Source organism: Alligator mississippiensis, chromosome 8, assembly GCF_030867095.1.
Source record: "Alligator mississippiensis isolate rAllMis1 chromosome 8, rAllMis1, whole genome shotgun sequence".
Lineage (NCBI taxonomy): Eukaryota > Metazoa > Chordata > Crocodylia > Alligatoridae > Alligator > Alligator mississippiensis.
Genome location: NC_081831.1, coordinates 2290849 through 2312176, shown reverse-complemented (window position 1 = coordinate 2312176; position 21328 = coordinate 2290849). Strand labels below are relative to the sequence as shown.

The following is a 21328-nucleotide window of genomic DNA, read 5'->3' as shown; positions in this document are numbered from 1 at the left end:
CGTTGCCACTGCCCCCAACCCTACCAGTCCGACAGAGCTCCCCATTCACCTCCAGAGGCACGTAGCAAGACATCCGCCAACATCCCCGACAGGGAACTGCTTGCAAATAACTCGGGTGCAAGTGTCGAGAGAACCACGGCTCACCTAACAGAGCAAGCGCTTGAGGGAGACGGGTCCAAGATGAAGGCAGCTGTATCCAGATTCAAAGAGCACAGCGCCCTGGAAGGGCTCCAGAGCCAGAGGGATTTAATAGGATTGCTCCTTTGGCTAAAGCAATATTGATATTAAGAACAGATGGGCATTTTTGTTGATGTCAGGGCTGATTATGGGTCTCGTTCTCTCTAGGTGTGAGCCAAAATGCTTCGAAAACGTTACGGCAGACAGGCAGGGAAAAGCAACCTGGTGCAATCTGGGGATGGTTCTAGACAACCGGCTGAAGACCCTATACGCGAATGTGCGTCCATGGGAAAAAACTCCTAAAAATCTCAAAGCAAGGCCCCGGACTAGAGGTGCACCGATATATCAGATCGGCACCAATAAAAGAAAAATTTACATTATTGGTGATCGGCTTTTTTGCCGGTTGTAACCGATAATGTTCTCCGATAATTATGGCTCCTGGCCAGGGCCCCCAGACACCTGGGTTCCCTCTTGCCCATGGGACCAGGGCCCCCAGATGCCTGTGTTTCCTCCCAGGGTGACCCTGGATATATTCCCATCCCCTCGCCGGCAGGCTGGGCTGGGCTGGAGAGGAGCAGCTGCCGCGGTATCCCAGGCTGTGGACCGTGGGCAAGCACAGACCATGGGCTGGGTCCGGGACGGATGCTGGAAAAGGCACCAAATGCCGCAGACATGACAGACAGGGAGGGACACGCTGAGCTGCCCAGCCCAACATGACTCAACCCGCAGTTAATAAATCAGTTATCAGATTGGTATCAGTCAATACGGCTAGTTAATAACCAGGTATCAGCCAAGAAAACCTTTATCAGTGCACCCCTACCCCAAAACCCTGATAGATCCTCCTCCCTCTTCAACACAACCTGCCTAACAAAAGCTAAATCCTTTTTATACGGTAAAGTCTAACGTTTAAAAAAAAAAAAAAGTCATTATTAACCACTTAAAATCTCATCAGGAAGAGACGTGGAGTTTCCATGTCATCGAAGGCTTTCATCCTCAAAAGTTCAGACACACCAGGACAGGACAGGCAAGCGGCGCCTTTGGTTACACAAGGGAGGATTGCTCTGAGCAAAGTCTTCGAACAGGTGACGGAGACGCTGCTACCGATTTCTCTCCCAGACAACAGAACAGGTGCTCCTCTTGCAGAGGGAAAGACAGGCAAGAAATCACCCGAGGGAAGTGAACTGTCGAACATGAGCAAAACCTTCAAACGGTTCCAGTCCTGCTGTACTCCTGCCCCCAGGAGGCACGACGATGACTTTGAGATAGCTAGCAAGATCTATAACCCCTTTTCTTCCAGGAGGACGCCCTGCGACTATCGGGGGTTATAGGTGCTTGCAGACCTGCACCGATCGAAGTGCCGCCATGCCTCTCGAGAGCGGCGTAAAGGTCTGTAGCATCCATTTGGCACTATAACAACGGACCATTTTGGACCGTAACTGGTTGCAATAAACCTTTAAGCCTTCAGACAGTATTAAGGAGGAGCCTTTTCTCAGTGGGTCCATTACAGTCCGCTGGTGACGAGCTGCCAGCCCATCACATACTTGTAACATAGCAACCTGCATTTTTACAGCCTTTTATGAAACAAGGCTTTTTTCAGCATCCAGGTGAAGAAAGGAGAAGAACCAACAAAACCTCGATTAACGGCTCATTATTACACAATATTTCCTGGTAATGATTGACTAACAAAGGAGATTAAATTAATGCAGAGGGGAGGGAGGAAAGGAGCAAAGACTGGACAAGCTCTTACTCAACTGCGTGGTCCCATACACATCCCAGATTAGGCAGAGACAAAGCAGACGTGCTAGCGTCACTGCCATCAAATCTCATGAACCAAAAATCAGGGTTGTACTGAATCAGTACTGAGATGGGATGTCTTTAGGTAAACCAGGTGTCCATTCTGCAGGCACAGCCTTTCCATGGAGTGGTTTCACCTAATGGAAATGTGCATCCTCATATGCCACACACGCCCCTTTTGTACTGGTGCGGTGTCTGGGCACCAGTATGACAACATGCAAATCTCCCCATTCTAGATGTAGCCCAAACCAGTGCTAAGCACACTGCTACAGAGATCTGGACTGCTGGAAAAGCCCGCTTCCTATATATTCCTCCCAGTTGCAAACCAGTAATGATTCAAATCAGGAATGGCTCATCATCCTGGCAAGGCAAGATTGGTTCCTTGCTCACAATCTGTTTGGTTTCCTCAAGCCAAGCTGGAAGCCCAAACAACAGGATTTGTGCCAATCCCCATTTCAAAGGGGCAAACGCTAGCCTCAGCATCCCGACTGAATGGGGACTTCAAATAACCGTGCTCTATGCACCTATGCTCCTTAAAGCGTCTGGGTACAGCATGTGCTCTCGCTGTCAGGAAGGGTTTCTGTGCACCGCCTCTCTTTACCTAAAGCAGAGACACAGTGCACAGAAGGGCTTTTAAACCCAAAGGGTTTTTAAACCGGAAAGCTTGATAAAAACAAAATTTCCAATTATTTGAGTTGGTCTAATAAAAGAGATCAGATTTACCCAAAGAACCGTGTCTACCTAAAGGAGCTGCATTTCAATCTGGGTGAGCAATTCACGTGCACATACAATGCTTTGCGATGCACCGTATGCAAAGCCATCTGTATTCACTGGTATTTTCTTTCCAGAGGGAGGCAAAAGTCCTCACAGGGCTTTCCCTCCTGTTTAGAAAGAAACACTCAACCCTAAATGCAGCTCCAGGGGACAGTAACCCCACTTCACCTTACCCATTTCAGCTGGCCAACCCTAAACAGCCTCTCCCCCGCAGCATCGTGACAGATCAGGTGGAAAAAGCCTGTCACCGCATCACATAAGGACATTTCAACGTGGCTCTGTGATACCAAGGAAACAGGACTGCGAAGCACTGCCTGGATTGAGTCCTCTTAACTTTCCAACCCTCTGAGATGCAGGAAGCAACTGGAAAAAGAGATTAGATCCTTTTAAAAAAAAAAATTGCTTGTAAATAGACAAGTCACTAAGGCTAGCAACCCCAGGGCAATTTAATTAAGACTACATTTTTAAGTAAACTTAATATTAAAAATCAATCGCGGCCTTGCACAGAGATGACTGCAAAAAGCAACCCCCAGATACCAAGCCCTGGACATAGTCAAGCGCTTTAAAATTAATTAAGTAAATGGAAGGGAACCTCTTACCACACATCAGGCTGAGAACGGAGCCACCGGAGGAAAGCGGGGCCAACCATGACGCTGCACTGTTGCAGTTGCAAAAACCCAAACTGCCAACCCATAAAAATGGGGCCAACTAAACTTAAAAGGATTAAATGAAACGGAGCAGCCTGCTGCATGTGCAAGGTGAAGACTGGGGCTAAAGGGGCCGAAAGAACTGAACTGACCCTGAGATCACATTCAGCACCTCACCTGGGACTCATCAGCCCACAGTCCTGCAGAGATCTCTTGCTCATGGAGAGGTGAGGCTCCTTTAATGCCCAGGATAGATCATTTGCACTCTCAAACATTTTGAGCATCTTTAAATGAGTTCATAGGATCACAGGAAAGTAGGAGTGGAAGGGACCTCATGAGATCAACTCAGCCAGCCCCTTGCTCACGGCAGGATCACCTCCAACTAAACCAGCCCGGCCAAGCGCGTTTGTCCAACCTGCTCTTGGAGATGGAGAATCCCAGCTTCTCTAGGCAGCCTGTCCCAATAGTTGAGCACCCTCGTAGTCAGGAAGTTCCTCCTCATTTCCAACCTAAAATTTCCCTTACTGCAGCTTGAGGTCATTGCTCCTAGTCCTGCCCCCTGCGGCCAAAGAGAACAGCTCATCTCCACCCTCTGTAATCAGCCTGAAGCTGTTGAAAACAAGGGAGGCAAAGAGAGGACAATCGGGAACAGTGATTTAGTCATTCTAGCCAATCCTCTTTTTGGAGGAGAGGAGAAAAGCAAAGGAGGAACACAAAGGAGCAGGTGCATGTGCATGTATGTGTGTGTACACGTGCGCAGGGAAGGGCCCCGTGTCACAAAGCAAGGCAAGCCCGGGGCAGAGTCGACATCTAGCCCAAACCTGCTAATAAAACCCAGCCCCGGGGAAAGGGTAACTCAGCACAGATGTACGTACGACAGCAGCAGGCTAAGCCTTCTCCTAATGTTCTTGCTGCAAGGATTTCTTTGTCCAAGGCAATCCCTTCCCCATGACCAAAGTATCCTGTCCACTTCTAGGACTGCAGATATGATTAACGAGCTGTTTAGGCTGCAAAGACTCATCAGGCAGGAGTCTTCCTGCAAGGCCTGCAGGTTGCCCTTGGAAAAAGCCCGGCCAGTCAGCAATACTGCACCCATGGGTTCACATTAAGCTGGTCTCTCTTCTCTATGCAAAACACCCACCTACAACTCTCTGCTTCATTGCAAAGTGCTTTGTGGTGCAGACAGCGGAGGATGCAACCTCACGCGTGGCTGAGATCTGAAGCTGCCACAGTACGCAAGGAGGCATATTGCACTTCTCCTGCAAAGATATAACCCTCATCTTATCCCGCAGGCCAAGAGTCCACCCAAGATGAGAATACCTAGCCATATGTCAGAGAGACTTGGGAGCTTTGAGGATGGAGAGCAGTATTTAATTCAAAAAGCAATCAACATTTGGAATAAGTCATACAGAGCAAAGGGGCACGGCTTCTATTAAACATGGAGATGGGAGCAGCAGAACAAGGAAAGTACTTAAACTAGTTCTTGATCAGCCCTCCACTGTGTAACAGAGTCACTTTAGTGCCATTTAATTACCTTAAATTAAAAATGTGAGAATCCCATTAGTGATGCATGCAGGCACCTCGTGCCCACAACCTCTTGCAAACCAGGTGGCAAAGCAATGGTTCCTCTGACATCCATCCTCCTCCCTGCTCCCCCTCGCCGGGGCTTCCTCGGCTGCATTCGAACATACCAAATGGCCGGGGGGTATCAGCTCAGCCCGGGGGGAGAGGGGCGGGGGGTGCAACATCAAACCGATTTCTGGCTGTTGAGGATCTTTCTTCTCCTTGCCCCTCCAGACATACAGATGTTTCGCGCATCAGCCCATGAAAGAGCAACCCCAACAGCCGCAGCACCCAAGAGACACTAACTTCAATGCTTTAGGGCCGTCGTTCAGGAGCAGCGGTGGAGCCAGAAGGAAACAGTGGTGGGGGGAACATTTCCCCAGGACCGGCTCTTGCGTTCTCACTCAACGACTGCATAAAAGTATTGCTTTTGGATATGCTGGAAAATGCAATGCAACAAGGGAAAGAGGAATACCTTCTGTCCCCTTCCCTGGCTATCAGCTGGCTCACTGGGAAAACAAAGGGCCAAGACTGCTATTGGGGTTGTCAACCACCCCCCGATGTGCCAGAGGAATGGACTGCAATCCCAAGCTTAGGAGTTTGCTGCCGAGTCCTTTCTTCTTTCTCAAATGATTTTTGCTGCCAAAAAAGCACCTAAAGATACCTAAAGAGATAAGCCCTTCCCGCTTGGGCGCAAGAGAAGGGTGCAGGGGGACACGACACAGACCAGTTCGAGGTGCCTCAGAAGGCAACATATCTCTTGGGAAAGGAGCCCACTAATCCCATTTGATCTGATGACCATTTCCCACCTGCACCACCTCCTCACATGCCATCACACTACCTAGTCTGCAACATGAGGACCAAAAGCCAAGAGCTCTGATGAGGGGGACTGCAGGAAGCACATGGGCAATGCGCAATGCAACCACCCTCCCTCCTCTCCCCTAGAATAAAGATAAACCCTGCAGCGTGGCCCTTCCAAAGAGGGACACGTCTCTTGCCCATATCCGAGGCTCAGCAACGCAAGGATAGACAGTGCTATTATTACAGGGAGGGGCTGAGACAGCAATGGTTGTACATGCTCCAAAAATGCAGAAGATAATATCTATTTACCTATATTTAAAGGACTGCTCATCTATTTCCAGCTAGCATTGTCCCGTGACCATGATTTGTCTCAAACCCACTTGCTGCCTGAAGCCGTCCCTCTGCTCTGCCCTGGCAGCATCTCAAGTGCGATTAGGATGCTCCTGCCTTCCTCCTCCCCGGTACCTCCCTGCTCCTGACCGAATCCCAACCGCTTTCCTGATCTGAGCTCTTTAATGATTGATTCTTGAGTCTCTTCACCTTACAGCTTCTAGCGCCAACAAACTAATCGTGCTTCCGGGTTCATTAAGGAGAGCTGCTGTGCTTCCTGTGCCCTCACTCTAGGAACTCAAAAAGGCAGCGGCGCCTAGAATAAATAAAGTCATTTCATTAATTTATTCTAAAGGGCTACAGGCTCCAATCCAGTCCCAGCCATTCCCCCAAGAAGGGCTGTGCCCGAGAGCACCCGCATTGCCTCCAGCACCTTCGCTGCAGGGATCACTTCCCTGCAAAGAGCAAGGAGTTCGATGTCTAGCAGCGGTGCCCAGGAATGCAATGAGCTGACGACGGGGGACTTTGCTGTTGCATGTGATCCAGGGCATCACTTCTCTTGAACTCTAGGTTTTTGGTTTTAGGTGCAACCATTTTTTTTAAATGGTTAACACATAGTAGCATACAAGCATCTATCGGTAAAAGCAGCAGATAAATCATATGCTGGAAGCAGCCACTTCTTTACCTAGCTAACTAACACCACGACCAAATACTAGTAGGAGAGGCCGTGACTAACTCAACGCCATTATAACTGCACGTGTTTTTTTCCTGCCTTCCTTTCTCAGGTTGGGCAAGGAAACATCAAGGTCAAGGCCACATGCATTTACAGCCCATTTCACCTTCTGGGTATGCAATGTGTTTGGGTTTAAACGTGCATGCTGAATTCCTTCGTCGGCAGCGCTACCCGCGATGTGCTGCGCTCCAGCATCGGCTCTGAGCCTCTTCTTGCCCACACCAGCTTTATGTGTACTTTAGGGTAAAAAATGTCATCCACTTTCATCAAGTTACACCTCATTTGGCTGGGATGATGTAGCTGGGGCTCGTCCTGTTTTGAGCAGGGGCTGGACCAGATGTGCCCTCCTGAGCTCCCTCTCCACCCTCCTTGTCTGCGATTTACCCCAGTGCAAGTCAGAAGAACAGGACACATCGTCTGCACGCCTACTTTAAAAAGTTTCATCTTGGAATAAAGGGGCAGGAAGGGAAAGACAGAAAGGGGGAGGCGAGAATTAAAAATCTGGGGTTAAAATGGCCTATTTTATTTGAGATTTGCGAGATTCAGCTCTAAACAAATGGGTGACCAAAGCATGTGCATGAACCAGCACAGCTGGTACTTCCCGAGGGGATACTGCTCTCCAGCCAGGTGTATCGTGACTTACTCGTGTCTCGTTCAGGGCCAGGCTTCAGATCCTTATTATAGGACTTGTCTTCTCTGTTAAATTAAAAAAAGGCAGCCTTATCCTCCCAAGACAACTAGCAGGCATTAGCTGTCCCGCGGTAAACACGCAGGGAAGACCAAATCCCTGTAGTTTTGGTCTGGGGTAAGCTCATTGAGGCCGGGGGTATAGGGCCAAAGGCCTTGTCATTACAGCAATTTGCTACCTTGGAAAAACGGCAGCTGGAGCAGAAAAGGCAAAGCCAAAAAGACTTGCACTTCACATCATCGTAGACAGCGAGGGTGGAAGGGACCTCAGGAAGTTGCATCTAATCCAACCCCTGCTCCAAGCAGGACCAGCCCCAGCTACAACATCCCAGACAAGGCGTTGTCTACCCGGGTCTTCAAAACCTCCAAGGATGGAGAGTCCACCACCTCTCTGGGTCGCCTGGTCCAGTGCTTCACCACCGTCCCTGTGAGAAAGCTTTTCCTACGAGGCAGAGCTCCCTGCCTCGTACAGGGTACTCAAGCAGCACCGTTCAACTCATCACACTAGCGACTGTGACCGCACACCTGGAGCTGCACGATGAAAACGTGCAAGGAACTCGGCTCTTGCACAGCAGGCTGTCTACGCCAAACAGATGCCTTTAGTACTGGATCAGCCTTCACATGAAAGGCCAAGTCATCACCTCTGCAAGCTCTTCAGGGCAGGGACCGGCTTCACTGGGATGAAGACGCTTTACCATGACGGTAAGGTCTGAGCAATTTTTAGGGTATTTACTCTCCCACCGCCCCTGTAAGGTAAGACCGTGCCATTATCCTCATGTGACAATAGGAAAAAGAGACCCCGATCTTGTATAAAAACACTTATTAACTCATGGAACCGCACAAAAGCTAGGTTCCCTTCGCAAAGCCCAAGCTAAGCAACATGCCCAAGGTGATGAAGGGAATTTGTGCCAAAGCAAATCTGGGTCTCCCAAGTGCCGGCCTGACGCTCCAAAACAACAGACCCATCCTTCTTCCGCATCCTCAGCAACTCAGATAAGGAGGCACAAGCCCGGAGTGAGGGCGGGACTGACTTTAAAGCGCTTGCTGCCAAGTCTAAAAGGAAGCGTATAAAATATGCATGAATGCCGGCTCTTTAGAACAAACCTTCAAAACCAACAGCATGTCAGGAGCCGGGATGATTCACGGTTTCCTTTGATAGCAAGCTGACACTCCGCTGAGTTTTCATCTCTCTCTATTTTCAGTGATCTACATAAAAGCAATTTTCCTTTCATTGACATGTTCACCACCCTTCTGCTTGCAATCTGACTCACTTTTGTCACTGTCATTCTAATGGCAGGTTTAGGTTTCATGGCGGGCATGCTTTCATTTGGGCTGGGAACGCGCCTTTGAGTTTGCACGCAGCCTGGGATCAAAGGGAAGCTGGGGAACTGTTGATAGCGCTCCGCGCGCCAGGGGACACACGGGGCCGCATCCAGCTGCTCCAAATAAGCAGGTCAGTCCTCCAGGGGGGACGTGACCGCAGGCGGCTTAAACAGTCCCCTCCCCAGGGGAGGTTCTCTGCTACGCACCCAGCTCAAAGCCCCTGGAAACCAATGCAGATGCTCCTGTTGACTTTGCCAAGCTCAGAAGTGCCTAAGCAAGGCAGGAGTCTCTGCAGGGTACGGACGTGGATTGCACCCACTCCTCAGACCAGAAGTAGGGTAAGCAACCTTAGCGTGGGACCCCAAGCTGGCTTCAAGGAGTGGGTGCACATGGCCTGGCAGCATCCCTAGCAGCATCCCCAGCATCCTGGGGCTGCCTAGGCAGGGTGCAACACCCAGATGCAGCTCTTGCCCTTCTCCCTCGGTCACGAAGCTAAGCAAGCCATCAAGACCCTGCTACTATGGAGGGGTCATCCTGAAACACCCCCAGGTTGTTTCAGAAGACCCAGGGGCTCACACCACTCTGGCCCTTGGAGATGCACACATAGCCAGAGCAGGCACTGGAGCGCAAGCACTGCAGCTGCCCCGCGCCCCGCCGGAGAGATGATTAGCTGCATTCTGCCCCGACCTCATGGAAACCATAAGCAGCACAAAGGTCTTTTTGCTCACGTCCTATTCCACCTCTGCAGGCAGAGAAAGCCACAGAGGTAAAGGGTGCCCAATCCCCCAGAGTTAGCCCTTGCGTCAGGTCTCTGCAGCCCAGCTCTGCCCCTCACAGATGCGCCCAGAGAGATCTGCATTCCTAGAGCTGCGTGCAAATTTGTTCTTTGCACTTTGCGTCCACCGAGTCCGCAAGAGCAACTGAATTTCACAGCCAGCAAGGGCATAGCCTACGGTGCAAGAGACAAAGAAGGAGGGAGGAGAGATGATCCGCCGTGCCTGCTCACAGTAAACTAGGCTCTTATCGTGCTTCCGAATACACAGTAACATAAGAAGTAATGAGGGAGATGTTTATGTTTCCTGCAGCTTTTGCTAATAACTGGGTGGTTTTTTGCTGGTCCATTCTCCATCATGACTCTTCGCAGAGCAAGGCCGTTCACAACGCCATGAAGATGTCATCTCTGGTCGGCCTGTCTAGCCGTGATGCAGAACGAGCAGGCAAAGGGGTCAGGGCAGAGCCAGTGGCAGGTTTCCCATTGAGCTGAAGACATCACATCATGCCATATTGAGCACCTTCTGCATAACATCAATAGCCACGAGGGGGGTCCCCTATACCCAGCTCTTCTCCATCTCTAGGGTTGAACCTTTGGCAGGAGGTGGGATATTTTTTACCTCAATCTGCTGCAGGGTGCAGAAGGTTTGTGCTTGAAGGAAGGATCCAGGCTGGAAAGCAAAACTCCAGTTAGGCAGGGATCGGAGCGGACTCCGACTTCCCAGTTTCCTTATCCTGCTTCTGGAGACGCCAAGCAGCACGGCCGCTCTTTGTTCACCCCAGAGGAGAAGGGGAAACCAGAAGGAATCACATCACGGATGTGGGGCCAGAGTTCGGACTCGCGCACGCTGGAATACGAACAGGATCCCTCTTGCTAATTATTTTCCACTTTCCTTTTTTTCAGCTGCAAAGCTCCACGACGGCACACGCTTAGCTCAAGCTCAGCGCGCACGTACAGCACATCAAGATGCACTACAGTTACTAGCATCTCTCCATCTAAGCAGATCTAGCGATACAAAAATAAAAAAGTCACAATGATATCCGTGATGCCGGTGACAGGAATATGACAAGTTTTCATTCCCTGACCCACTTCTGAGGTTTAAAAAGTGCCATCATGGAAATGTGCTTAACAAGTGGTCTTGTCTTTCCCTGGATGTAGAAGCGGGAAGAGATGTGGGCTTGGGCACTTCCTCAATTTATTCAGGAAACCAGCACATGGCATAACACGCTTGATCCATGGACATAAAGAACAAATGTGGAGAGTGAAGTAATATTTACTGATCCGCTCGACTGAGCTGGTGGGTGGCAGGACGTTTTCTCTGCGAGCACCCCGGGCAATGCAGTCTCAACAGGGATCTGCCTACAGGTGTTTCTTCACTGGGGAAGAGACTGGGGCTTTTAAAGGGGTGTTGCCCCCAATTTACTTCCCATCCCCAAAGACAAAATGCTCTGGCCTGTACATGGCGCTCCTTTCCACCCATACAAGGGTTATGTTCAAGCCTGAGCCGTACTTACATGCAAGCTGAAGACCCACCGCCTCTTGGGTGTGGGTGCAGACCTCAGGGCTCAAACACAGATGGTTCTCCCTCTTTTCCCCCTGCCCAGGACAGACCATGCCTCCTCCTATTTGCTCACTGGTGAAAAAACAAGGTGCATCTACATGTGCACTTTAATGCACATTAACCTATTTTAATGCACATCGAAGTGTCACCCAAAAAAGTGCTCTTGAGCTAACGTGCATTAAAATAAGCTAGTGTGTGTTTTTCTAGATGTAACGCACATTACCTAAAGTGGTTTAATGAACGTGTAGATGCGTCAACGAAGAGCAGCTCAGCAGCGAGGACCTGGGAATGCAACCCAGTGCGAGTCCTCAGTGCTTACAGATAGAGGCTGGAGCTCAGAAAGGGGTCGCAGCCCAAAGCAGACAGGAAGCCACATCACACAAGTGAATCTGGCACCAGAGGACACCCGTGTGCCCCCCTGCAGCCAGCAGCTAATGGCCCAATACTGCACAGAAAGCACGTGTGCTGGGAGGAGCCCCAGCAGAAAGGCGGAGATGCCTCAAGCTGGTCACTTCTGTTTCCACTTCGACGTCGTCCCAGAACCGGGATGCAGCTGGTCACGCTGACCGCTCTGCCTCCGCCTGGATAACCCGGAGCAGGCTGCCCCCACGGCCCCCTCCACGGTCACTTGCAGGACAAAGAAGTTGCCGAGGTTCAAAAGTACATTCCTGATCAGAGCGGTGCAACCCTTAAACCCAGGGCACGGTGCTTGGAGACAGCAGATCAGCTGCGGTTGCTGTTATGGGTTAGCAGGACTAGGTAAAGCCCTAATTACGACAGACCGCTCCCTGGCTCTGGGCTGCGGACGGGACTCCCCCCCACTGTTCCTTCAAGCGTGCCATCCGTGCACACCCCGTGACACGGCCATCCATTTTCCACCCAATGTGCAATGTTTGCTCCTTGCGTCAGGGGCCTTATCTTACAAAACTGCCCATTAAACGCTCAAGCCCAGTCATCGCAGGCTATTTGTTCAGCACCGGCTGGCAGCACCGCTTCTGTCCTCCCCCAGATTTCTCCAGCCCAAGTGCCAACCCTCCCCTTTTATACGAGGCTTCATTTAATTCTGGAGGAACCGCGTTTCCTATCAACTCGGAGCCTTTTGAACTTAAAAAGCAGAATATTCACATTAGATGGAAGAGTCCACAGAGACGCACTCATTATAATCCTTGTGGTTATTCATTTCCTAAGGGGCAGCTGTCTTGATGCACAACGGAGCCTGTTCGATCTGACGGAGTACCCTAGCCGGTCTCAAACCTGGGTCTCCAAAACCACCTTGGCAGGGGTTGCAGGCCTGGGCTGAAGACTTTAATAAACCAAGAAGCACAGATGCACGTGGAATGGGAAACTAATTAGCTCTTTCCAGGACCCGCAGCTGAACAGGAAACAGAGAATTAAAAATGGAAGCTGTTAATGGGCATATGCCTTGCAGGCATTCAGAATTGCACAAGAGAAAACTTCATCCCCATTACAGATGAATGCAAAGGCTGAACCCAGGTGAACCTTTACATCTTCTTGGAATAATTAACCCATCATTTCCAGCTGAACACAAACCTCACAAGAGAGTCCTATTAAGAGCCCTACAGCTTAGCAATTTGTTTCTTAGGAGCAACGTGCCTCTCTGTGAATTTGCTCTTCCATCAGGCAGGTCTCTTGAGCTGCATCACATCACCTGCGTACCAGTGCACGTCAGGGGTATATTGTGAACAGACTATCCAGTGACCCAAATACAAGACCCAAGCAACCAGTGACCTGAGCACAAGACCCAAGCAACTCTAGTGCTAATGAACAAGCCCCTTCCTGAGTCCCGAGGTGCTTGCAATCATGTCTTAAGTTTCTAGTCAGTCTTAAGCCTCTATCCTGGTTGCACAGATTGCTATAAGCAAGTTGTGAGCTGTTGCACGTGGACACGTCTTGTTCCACATTTGGGACAACAGTATGGATCATGCGTGGCTTTCTCCTGCCACTGAAGACACCATCGTGCTAGGACAAAGAACAGGTCTATCCTTCAAGCCCTTCTCTCTCTCTCTCCTTGAGAGCACAGCTTCTACTAATAGCTTGAGATTTACCCTTGAAATTCCTCTACTCTGTGGCTTCTTCCTAGAAATGTGAACTCACACACACACACACACACACACACGCTTTCCTGGGATGTTTTTGTGCCCAGATCGGTTGACGCTCGTTCTGACAAACTGGCATCCAGGACATATTCTCATGTTAATCCAGTTTTGACCTCGCTTTTGTAAGTCCTCCCAAATGCACACGTCCCCGACTCTGTACTTGTTGGCTGAAGTGTATGGAAAAACATCACAGTGTAAACCGAATATCCAACTGGCTCAAGGACTTCATGCTCCCAGGAGGGAGGCATCAAGGCGAAATGCCTTGGAAAGGTTCGAGAAACTGCTCGGAAGATGAAAAGCAACGTGACTGTCAAATATTATTGCATTCCAGGGAGGTTAACTGAGCCCCTGCCTGCTCAGACAACACGCTTTCCTCTCGTGCCATACCCCGTATCTTGCATCTTTGGCCTGCTGCACTTGCTCTGGCTAATTAAAATCATTATGCAATTTCAATTTACAGCTTGAGAGATGCCAGGAGCAGGTCGGAAAGGCACAGGAGCAGGCAGGAGATTCAAAATTGCCTTGACGATGTTCCACAAAGCAAGAGAGAGAGAGAAAGACGGATGCCTGGGTCTGTGTCTCTGCTCTCCCCCCATCCTCTGATCTCCTGCTCAAGCAAACAGCTCTAAAATAAACAGCAAGGGGTGGTCCGCCATTCAGAAACGGCTGTATTGATTTACCCCGTGCTCTGTGCCTATGCTGACAAAGAAAATTCAGTCCGCTGGGATTCACATGATGGACTTAGAGCCGTGTCTCGCCAAAGCCCTTTCCCCTACAATCATGTCTTATGCTGGAAAACATCGACAGGCTCTTAGATCTCCCCGAGTAATGGCACGTCGGCTCCCACGCAGCATTGGAAATGAACTTCTGGCTGTCCTTTAAGATCATCCACACACACCCAAAGCCTCTTTCAGGCCCTGCCAATTCGTTCGTTCATCTTTGGAGGCAGCACGGGTCCATCGCTGTCCAACCCTCCCCCTGCCACTCCTGAGCGATGGCATCCTCGCGCTGCAAAATGGATCGGAGCGAGCAAAACCCTGAAAAAAAAATACGGGCACCAAGAAATCTTGCCGTGGGCTGACGACGCAGTGACGTCGGGCGCTGCCTTTGCAGAGGGCATCGCCCTTTCAGGAGGCTGGGGTCATGCTGGGTTTTAACACACAGAGAGAAGAGTAATAGCATCGCAAGACCCAAAGGTAGAGGAATCGAATAGATTAAGCCTTGTTATCCTGTTAGTCGTCCCCTTCCCCCTGCACACACAGAGCATGTTACATCCTCAGGGTGTGGGAAGAATCACGGAGCAAACAGGAGGCAGATGCACCCAGGCACACACTGTGTACTCTAGCTGTGGGTGGGGAGATGCACACCACTCACCAGGCTCTTTTTGCAAGGCTTGGTCTTTCATTAAAGCAAATCTTTCTCCTCTCACCCTCCCTTTCAGCCCCTTTCCCCCACCCAGAGCCAGGAGCCTTTGCTATTAAGGGCGTTTAACTCTACACGCCGTTCAAAGCAAGGAGCCTGGAAAGGATAAGGAAGCCGGGTGCGCTGTGTCGGGTGCAAGCTGTATGGAGAGCACGGCCCGCTCAAAAGGCCTCCTTCTGCTTTGAGCTGCGCACATCAAGAGGAGATGGAGAGGGAACTCGACTGCTTTGCACCAGCGCTTATGGGGGGAAGAGACAGCTGATAGTGCAAGGCTTTTTGATCCAAGAGGAAGAGCCTCACAAGCTCTCCGAGCAGGAAGCTGAATGTAGACAGGTTCCCACTACACCTATGGAAAGTGCAACCAATTAGCCACCGGTTGCAATTGCAACCAATTTGCAAACAATTAGCCATTTCAATCAGCCTACGGGCCCGGGCGACAAAGCAAATCAGGCTGCAGTTGCTCCGGGTTTACAGGTCGGCTCTTTGGGGACACACCGCAGTTGGTCCAAAGAGCCGAGCCCAAACACCTGGGTGCAGGTCCCTGCCTCTGCTTCCTCCTGGAGAGCCCGGGATCCCCGCTCCCACACCTGGCTACAGCTCCGAATTGCAGAGGCTCCCTCGGACTGCTGCACCACCTTGCTTTGAGCCCCTCCCTTGCTCAGCCCAACCAAAACCATATTTAGGCACTGAAAAAGAAGTCGCCTTTGACTTCTTCCAAGGAACTGGTTGCCTGCAGCTGCCGTCGATGCTGGTGGGAGGCAAAGGATGAGAAAGACCGAGTTGCTGGTTCTTAGCCTGAAATTCCTATACTAATGCTGTGGTCAGTGCCTGGCAGGGCTAATAATACCAACAGCAGACAGCGGAGCAAAAGCCAGTTTTGGCCTGGGTTGAACACGTTTCTGCTCCTCTCCTGACCACTGCTGTGACCTGAGTCTCTCCTGGCCGAAGCCGACAGTTCATCCACAATGAGCATGGGGTTGGGAGGGCCATCCGTCCACCCCCCTGCACGTGATGCACTATCCCCCAATCACCCCAGACCGCAGCCGATCCAGCTTTTCCCCACAAAAGCCTCCACGGAGGGAAATACAACCAGGTCGCCGGGCAGCTCGTCCCACTGTCCTACGGCTCTCACAGGCCCTGTTTTTCCTGGAGTTTGGTCTAAATCAGCTTTGCTGCAGCTTGAGCCCATTGCCCCAGCTCCTGCCCCCTGCAGCAAGGCACAGCGATGTTCCTCCGTCTTCTTTCAACTGCTGGAAAACTCCTATCATGTCCCCACTGCTTTAATCTCCCTCCCTTCAAATTAAACAGACCTGGGGCCTTCAACTTTCCCCCCAAAGGCTGACCCTTGTCACCATCGTGCTTTCCCCTCCAGTTTCCTTGCATACCGATTGCAAGCTCCTCACTACAGACTCTCATTCCCAGTGAAAAGGGAGTTGAGAAAACATTCGTTCAGCCTGAAGGCTACGGTTCAAAGATAGGGAAGCAGAATGGGAACCCTGTGCCGCGAGGCTCTGACAGCTCTCCAGTAAGTGCAATCGGAAAGCATTTCCATACATGGGTTTATTACTGGAAACATGAAAGAGATGGGAAAGCCACGAGACGTTTTGCTGGTTGGGTGCTAGGACGTGCTCAGGCTCCGCTACGGAGCTCGGAGGCGATTCTCTTCGCAAGGCTCGATGATTCTTTCGGGGCAGTCTGATGTGCGTCGGCATCCTGCCTACCAGCATATTTATCTAGCTCAGCGTCTTGGGTTGTTTTTTTTCCCCTCAAAGCCAGTGTGGTTAGAATAACAATCAGAAACAGACACCTCTCCCTTTTCCCTGCTTCCCTGAGCAGCCCCTATTATGCTTCGAGACAAAAAAGCATCGCGCAGCGAAAACTGGGCCATCCGCCTGAAAGGCTTGTTGATTGCTGCTTCTGCAAAGAGAGAGAACATTAGAGCTGTTTGCTGACAGCAGGTGCTGGTTGGAGCCCTTCCAAAAGGGTCCCTGCTTGAAGGAGGCATAGTCGGCGCACCGGCACGGCTGGTACGGGCCGGCGGACGGAGCATTAAAGCCAGACCTCAAATGGTTCTGCAAACCCTTCAGGTCACGGGTTGCTTCTCGTGTGGGCAGGTGATGTCTTACACAATAGAGGGTATTCCAGCTGGGGCTTTTAGACACCGGCGCAATACAGATATCTGCATTTGGGGCTGCTTTCTCCACTCGCTCTTCTCCCTTCACAGACAAAACTTCCCCAAGGCAGGGAGCTAGGGAAACTGAGGCACGGAGACTTGAAACCAGTCAAACCCTGGCCTTGGCATCGTGGTCCCTAGCCCCATGCCCTCTCCATCTCTCTCATTAAAGGAAGTAAGAAGCAGCGATGGGTGCTGGCAGTGTGTTTGTTGCATAAAGAAGTTGGCTCGTAGAAGAACGTGGGATTCCTGGATGAGGAGCGATGGGCCCACGTTAGCAAGAGAAGTTGGACGCTGCAATGAACTTCTTCACCTGGGAAAGCCAACACCCCATGGACAATGGGATGGGGAGGTGCTAGCCAAGACCAAGGCTAGCCTGGATCTCAAGGCACCTTCATTCACCTGCAACCATCCAGCCCAGAGGAGCCATCGCCATGCCGCTGGGTCTCCCTGCTCCCGCGACAGCGGCTTTCGCAGTTCGCTTGCAAGGCCATCGCCTGCTGCGCTCAATGCAAACGCAACCCAGAGTCTCTCACACTCCACATTTCCTTATTAGTTGACGGCGAACATTTTAAAAGGCTCTCAAGTCGGAAACAGTTAAAGCTAAAAATCCAACGGATTAGATTTTTTCCCTTTGTGACGAACTTAATGACTTAAACTGTTCAGCATCATTAGCCAATTTTGTCTCCGAGGATTTCAAAACCCCTACAAAGCTCCATTGTTGAGCAAATGCTTTCGTATGTATCATTAATAATCATACCCGTCCTCTTTGAACAGCCGGCAAATGAGCAAGCGAGAGAGAGAAATTCCTCCTCTCTCCATCAGCGGGAAAAAAAGAGATCACAGGCACCAAATCAAGAAGTCATTCGAAGTTTAGACTACCCGTTGCTATACACCAAAGCAGAGTGTCCGGCACATCAAAGCACTGCCCTCTTCACATGAAGAACAGCCCATTAAAAAATCCTTATTTTCATCTCGTCTCAGCAAAAACGCTTGCGTGTTAACACCCCCCTCCCCCAAATTCCCACAGGCCTCTGGTCCATTAGCATCTTCATTGTGAAAGTGCATTGCTTTTTTTCTTGGATCTTCTTTTCAAGCCAATCTGCAGGAGGGGTGCAGGGGGGGAATCAAAGACGGGATAGATTTAAAGCGAGCAAGCAGTAGCTGGGGGTGCTTGAGCGGCAGTCAGCAAAGCACTTGGTGGGAGAGCGCCGAGCCCAGAAATGGGAGAGAGGGGGACACGGAGCCAAATGCACCCCTATGCAAAGTGGCTGCAGCCAACAGTTTCCCCAGGGAAGAAGCCAGCCTATGACACTTGTCAAGCAAAATATCCAAAATTGCACGCGTTTAACTGGGTCACTTCCAAGCTCCTTCTCTCACGTCCTCCACACCCCACTCAGTCTCTGCTGCACCCGACTCTCCGCAAGAGAGAGGACATGGGGCCATATCATCACGTCCATCAGCTGGTCTTTGGATCAATCTTTGTTCTGCGCCATGTGCTGTACAAACAAGGGGGCTCCCGGGGTTACCGCAATGCAAATGCAGAGACCCCCAGCTCAAGAAAAACGCAGCACATCAGCTGCGGTCTCAGGCTTTGATGGAGGGGGCACTTCATTCCCCCAGCTCGCAGAAGGGGATTAAAGCAGAAAGGCCTCTCCTATAGCCTTTCATTGCAGAGGGAGTTGCTCTCTCCAGACCCTTGCAGAGTTGCTGCTAGTCACCGTGCCAGAGTAGCATCCTGAAGCAAGAAAAGGATGTGGTGGGCTGCAACTACAACTGCAAAGCCCACCGCAGCATCCTGAAGCAAGAGCAGGGAAGGACCTGCCAGCCTTCCTGTAGCACGGGAAGCGCGGTGCTGAGTGGAGCTGGAAAACATGCTGTTTACAAGCCAAAGCGCAGTTAATCTCCTGTTGTTATTTTAATTGGGTTTAAAAAGCAGGAGCTCACGACAAAGGGGAGAGTTTGAAGCAACGCTAGGAAGTCAGCCGGGATTTTTCTCCCTTTTTTGGGGCAAAAGCACAGCTTTGAAACAAGCATTCAGCGGCGTCAGGTGGATTAACCCGGCGGGGCACTGCATCTCCCAGCTTCACCCCATGCTGTTTGGAAACACGAATGCCATTCAGCCTGCTGAGAGCCAGCAAGACAGCCCTGCGCGGCCACGTGCTACAATGCTCATCCACGCGCCAGTCCCAGTAGGTGGGCAGACCAAATAGAGAGGGACCTCCACACGGACCATCACTGTGCCCCATATCCTCCCCTCCTCCTGCAGTCTCTCTTACCCCTCATGTCCCATGCAACCCCAAACGCCCACGCTCCCATTGCAAAACCCGTGCTAGCTGGGGTGCTCCCACACTGCGCTGTGCAACTGTTTGCTTTCTGTTGGGAAACACGAGCTGCCGCAGCTGACCAAACAGAGCCAAGGGGCCCCTTCGGTGGAGGCGACGATCGCAAAGGGCAGCACAGGCAAGGGATGGTTGGTTTTAAAATGGTTTCTGCACACAAGCTGGCTGGGTGTGGACGGCAAAGGTCCCTGGAGCATCAGTGAAGAGGGAGCTACCCTGGCTGGTTTGCTAATGCATGGCTGAATCCCAGGTACCACGACATGCCCAGGCCGGCGGTATAGACACCGCTCTCCCCACCCAGGTTTTCATAGTTATTATATGTCATACTTTCTCAGGTTCATAGACTTCAATAACCAAAAAGGCCCACGGTGATAGTTCAGTACAATCTCCCACAGAAGCAGCTGCAGGATTTCCCAGCACGAATCCCTTGCTATTAGAAAAGCCTCCAGCCTGCATTAAAAAATATATTCTGGGGATTGTAAATGCTCCTTTCCTGGAAATGCCAATGCTCTCTTGGGATTATTGGGTAACTTCCTTTTTCAAATCTTGAAATGAGGAAAAGTAAAAAGAGTTTCAGAGGTGCGGGGCCTGCTTTAGGTCATGCCAAGTGCCTCAGCACTTCCACAGGAAGGGATGGAGAAACAGAGCCAGGGATGGACACCAGGCACACTGCCCCGCCAGCACGGAGACCGGCCTTCCCCTTGGGCAGGGCAGAGACTCAAAAGCAACGTGCCACCTCCTCGCAGGCCTGTCCAGCTGCAAGGAGGCTACAGGGGGCACGTGAACCCCAGAGACCACGCGGCAGCAGAAAGCAGAGCGCCAGGCACGTACTCACCAGCACGGGGAGGAGGAGGTCGGCAAAGTAGACGAAAGCTGCTCCCAGGGTGAAGCCCACGGCCACGGGGATGAAAGCGAAAGCCCCGAAATTCCCGGCTTCCTCGACCATTTCGATGGCAGGCGCCAGGAGCGACCAGTAAGACGCAGCGAGCATGACCTGAGGGATGGAGAGCGGGGAGAGTTAGCACGCACATCCCATGGAAAAGCCCTCCGACCATGATCCAGGCACCTGCAATGGGGAGACTCGGGTCTCCCAGCTCCCAACCTCACGAGCTGTTCCTTCTGCACCAGCGATGGTTGCAAACGGCATCGATTAACCCCAGCTCCCTGCAGGCACTACCCCCCTTGGTGCAACCCTTGAAGGCCACCGGACTTTCCCTCCTCACTGCTTAACAGCTCAGGTGAGCCCAAGGGAGCAAGAAGCATCCTGCACTGATGCAATTCACCCTCCGCAGCTCAGCAAACTCATCACCCACCTACCCCTGGATCTGCTCAAGGCCACAGGGCAGGTTCCCGTAACACACCGTTTTGCTAATTCAGGTCTGCTTGGAGCCGTGAACCGGGCGGTGGAGCAGGGCCCGGTGAGCCCCAGTGCTTTTTGGATGGCCACAGTGCAGAAGCAGGGCTCTCCACGGCGTGCTGCGGACACACCCCAGCAGCATGTGCCATCACACAGGCTACAAACGCTTCAGCGTCTTAAACCTTTGCAACAAAAAAAGTGGCCGGGCCATTAAAAACCCAGCAATGACGTGAAAGCCGGCTTCCCTACAGAGCTAATCACTGAAGTATACAGACAAAACGAAGCCAGGATTAAGTGGGAGTCCTACCCAGCCATCAGTTTTCCCCGAACCAGACTCGAGCCAGGAAGAGTGACTCACACACTTGGTAGGATCATCCTCCAGAGGCTTAATGCGCCCGTGATAATCCTTCCAAGGGGCAGCAAGGGGAAATAAGCCCCATCCTCATATCAGATCATCATGTCGGCAGGACTAGGAATGCCAATTATGCGAGACCGAACACCTCGCAAACCGGAGGAGCCCCTTGCTGATTTTTCCCCACAAAACAGATATGAGAAAGCTTCCAAAGGACATTAGGCTGAAATCCTTACAGTTAATACACTAGCTCCCAAGCTTGTTACCAGCAGCATCTCAGCTTATTAAAATGAGGAATGCAAGCAAAAAACAAAAGGTAGCTAGGTTTGCTATCCCCAGTAATGCAGATCAGGTCCTTTCTGCATCTCGCACCGAAAAGCCAGCCAAAGCCGATGACTCGGTT

General features: G+C 51.2%; 2 protein-coding genes across 5 annotated transcripts in view; one reads left to right on the top strand and one right to left on the bottom strand.

The window, feature by feature from the left end:
* RPL38 (ribosomal protein L38) overlaps positions 1-21328 on the top strand; it is a 548453-nt gene that overhangs the window by 202055 nt on the left and 325070 nt on the right. The window lies entirely within an intron of this gene.
* Positions 1-21328, bottom strand: part of SLC39A11 (solute carrier family 39 member 11) — a 213338-nt gene that overhangs the window by 176831 nt on the left and 15179 nt on the right. For all 3 annotated transcript variants that reach the window (XM_014601992.3, XM_014601993.3, XM_019494416.2), the window contains exon 4: positions 20052-20210. In XM_014601992.3, coding sequence (XP_014457478.1) covers positions 20052-20210 — 159 coding nt within the window. The remainder of the gene's footprint in view (positions 1-20051; positions 20211-21328) is intronic.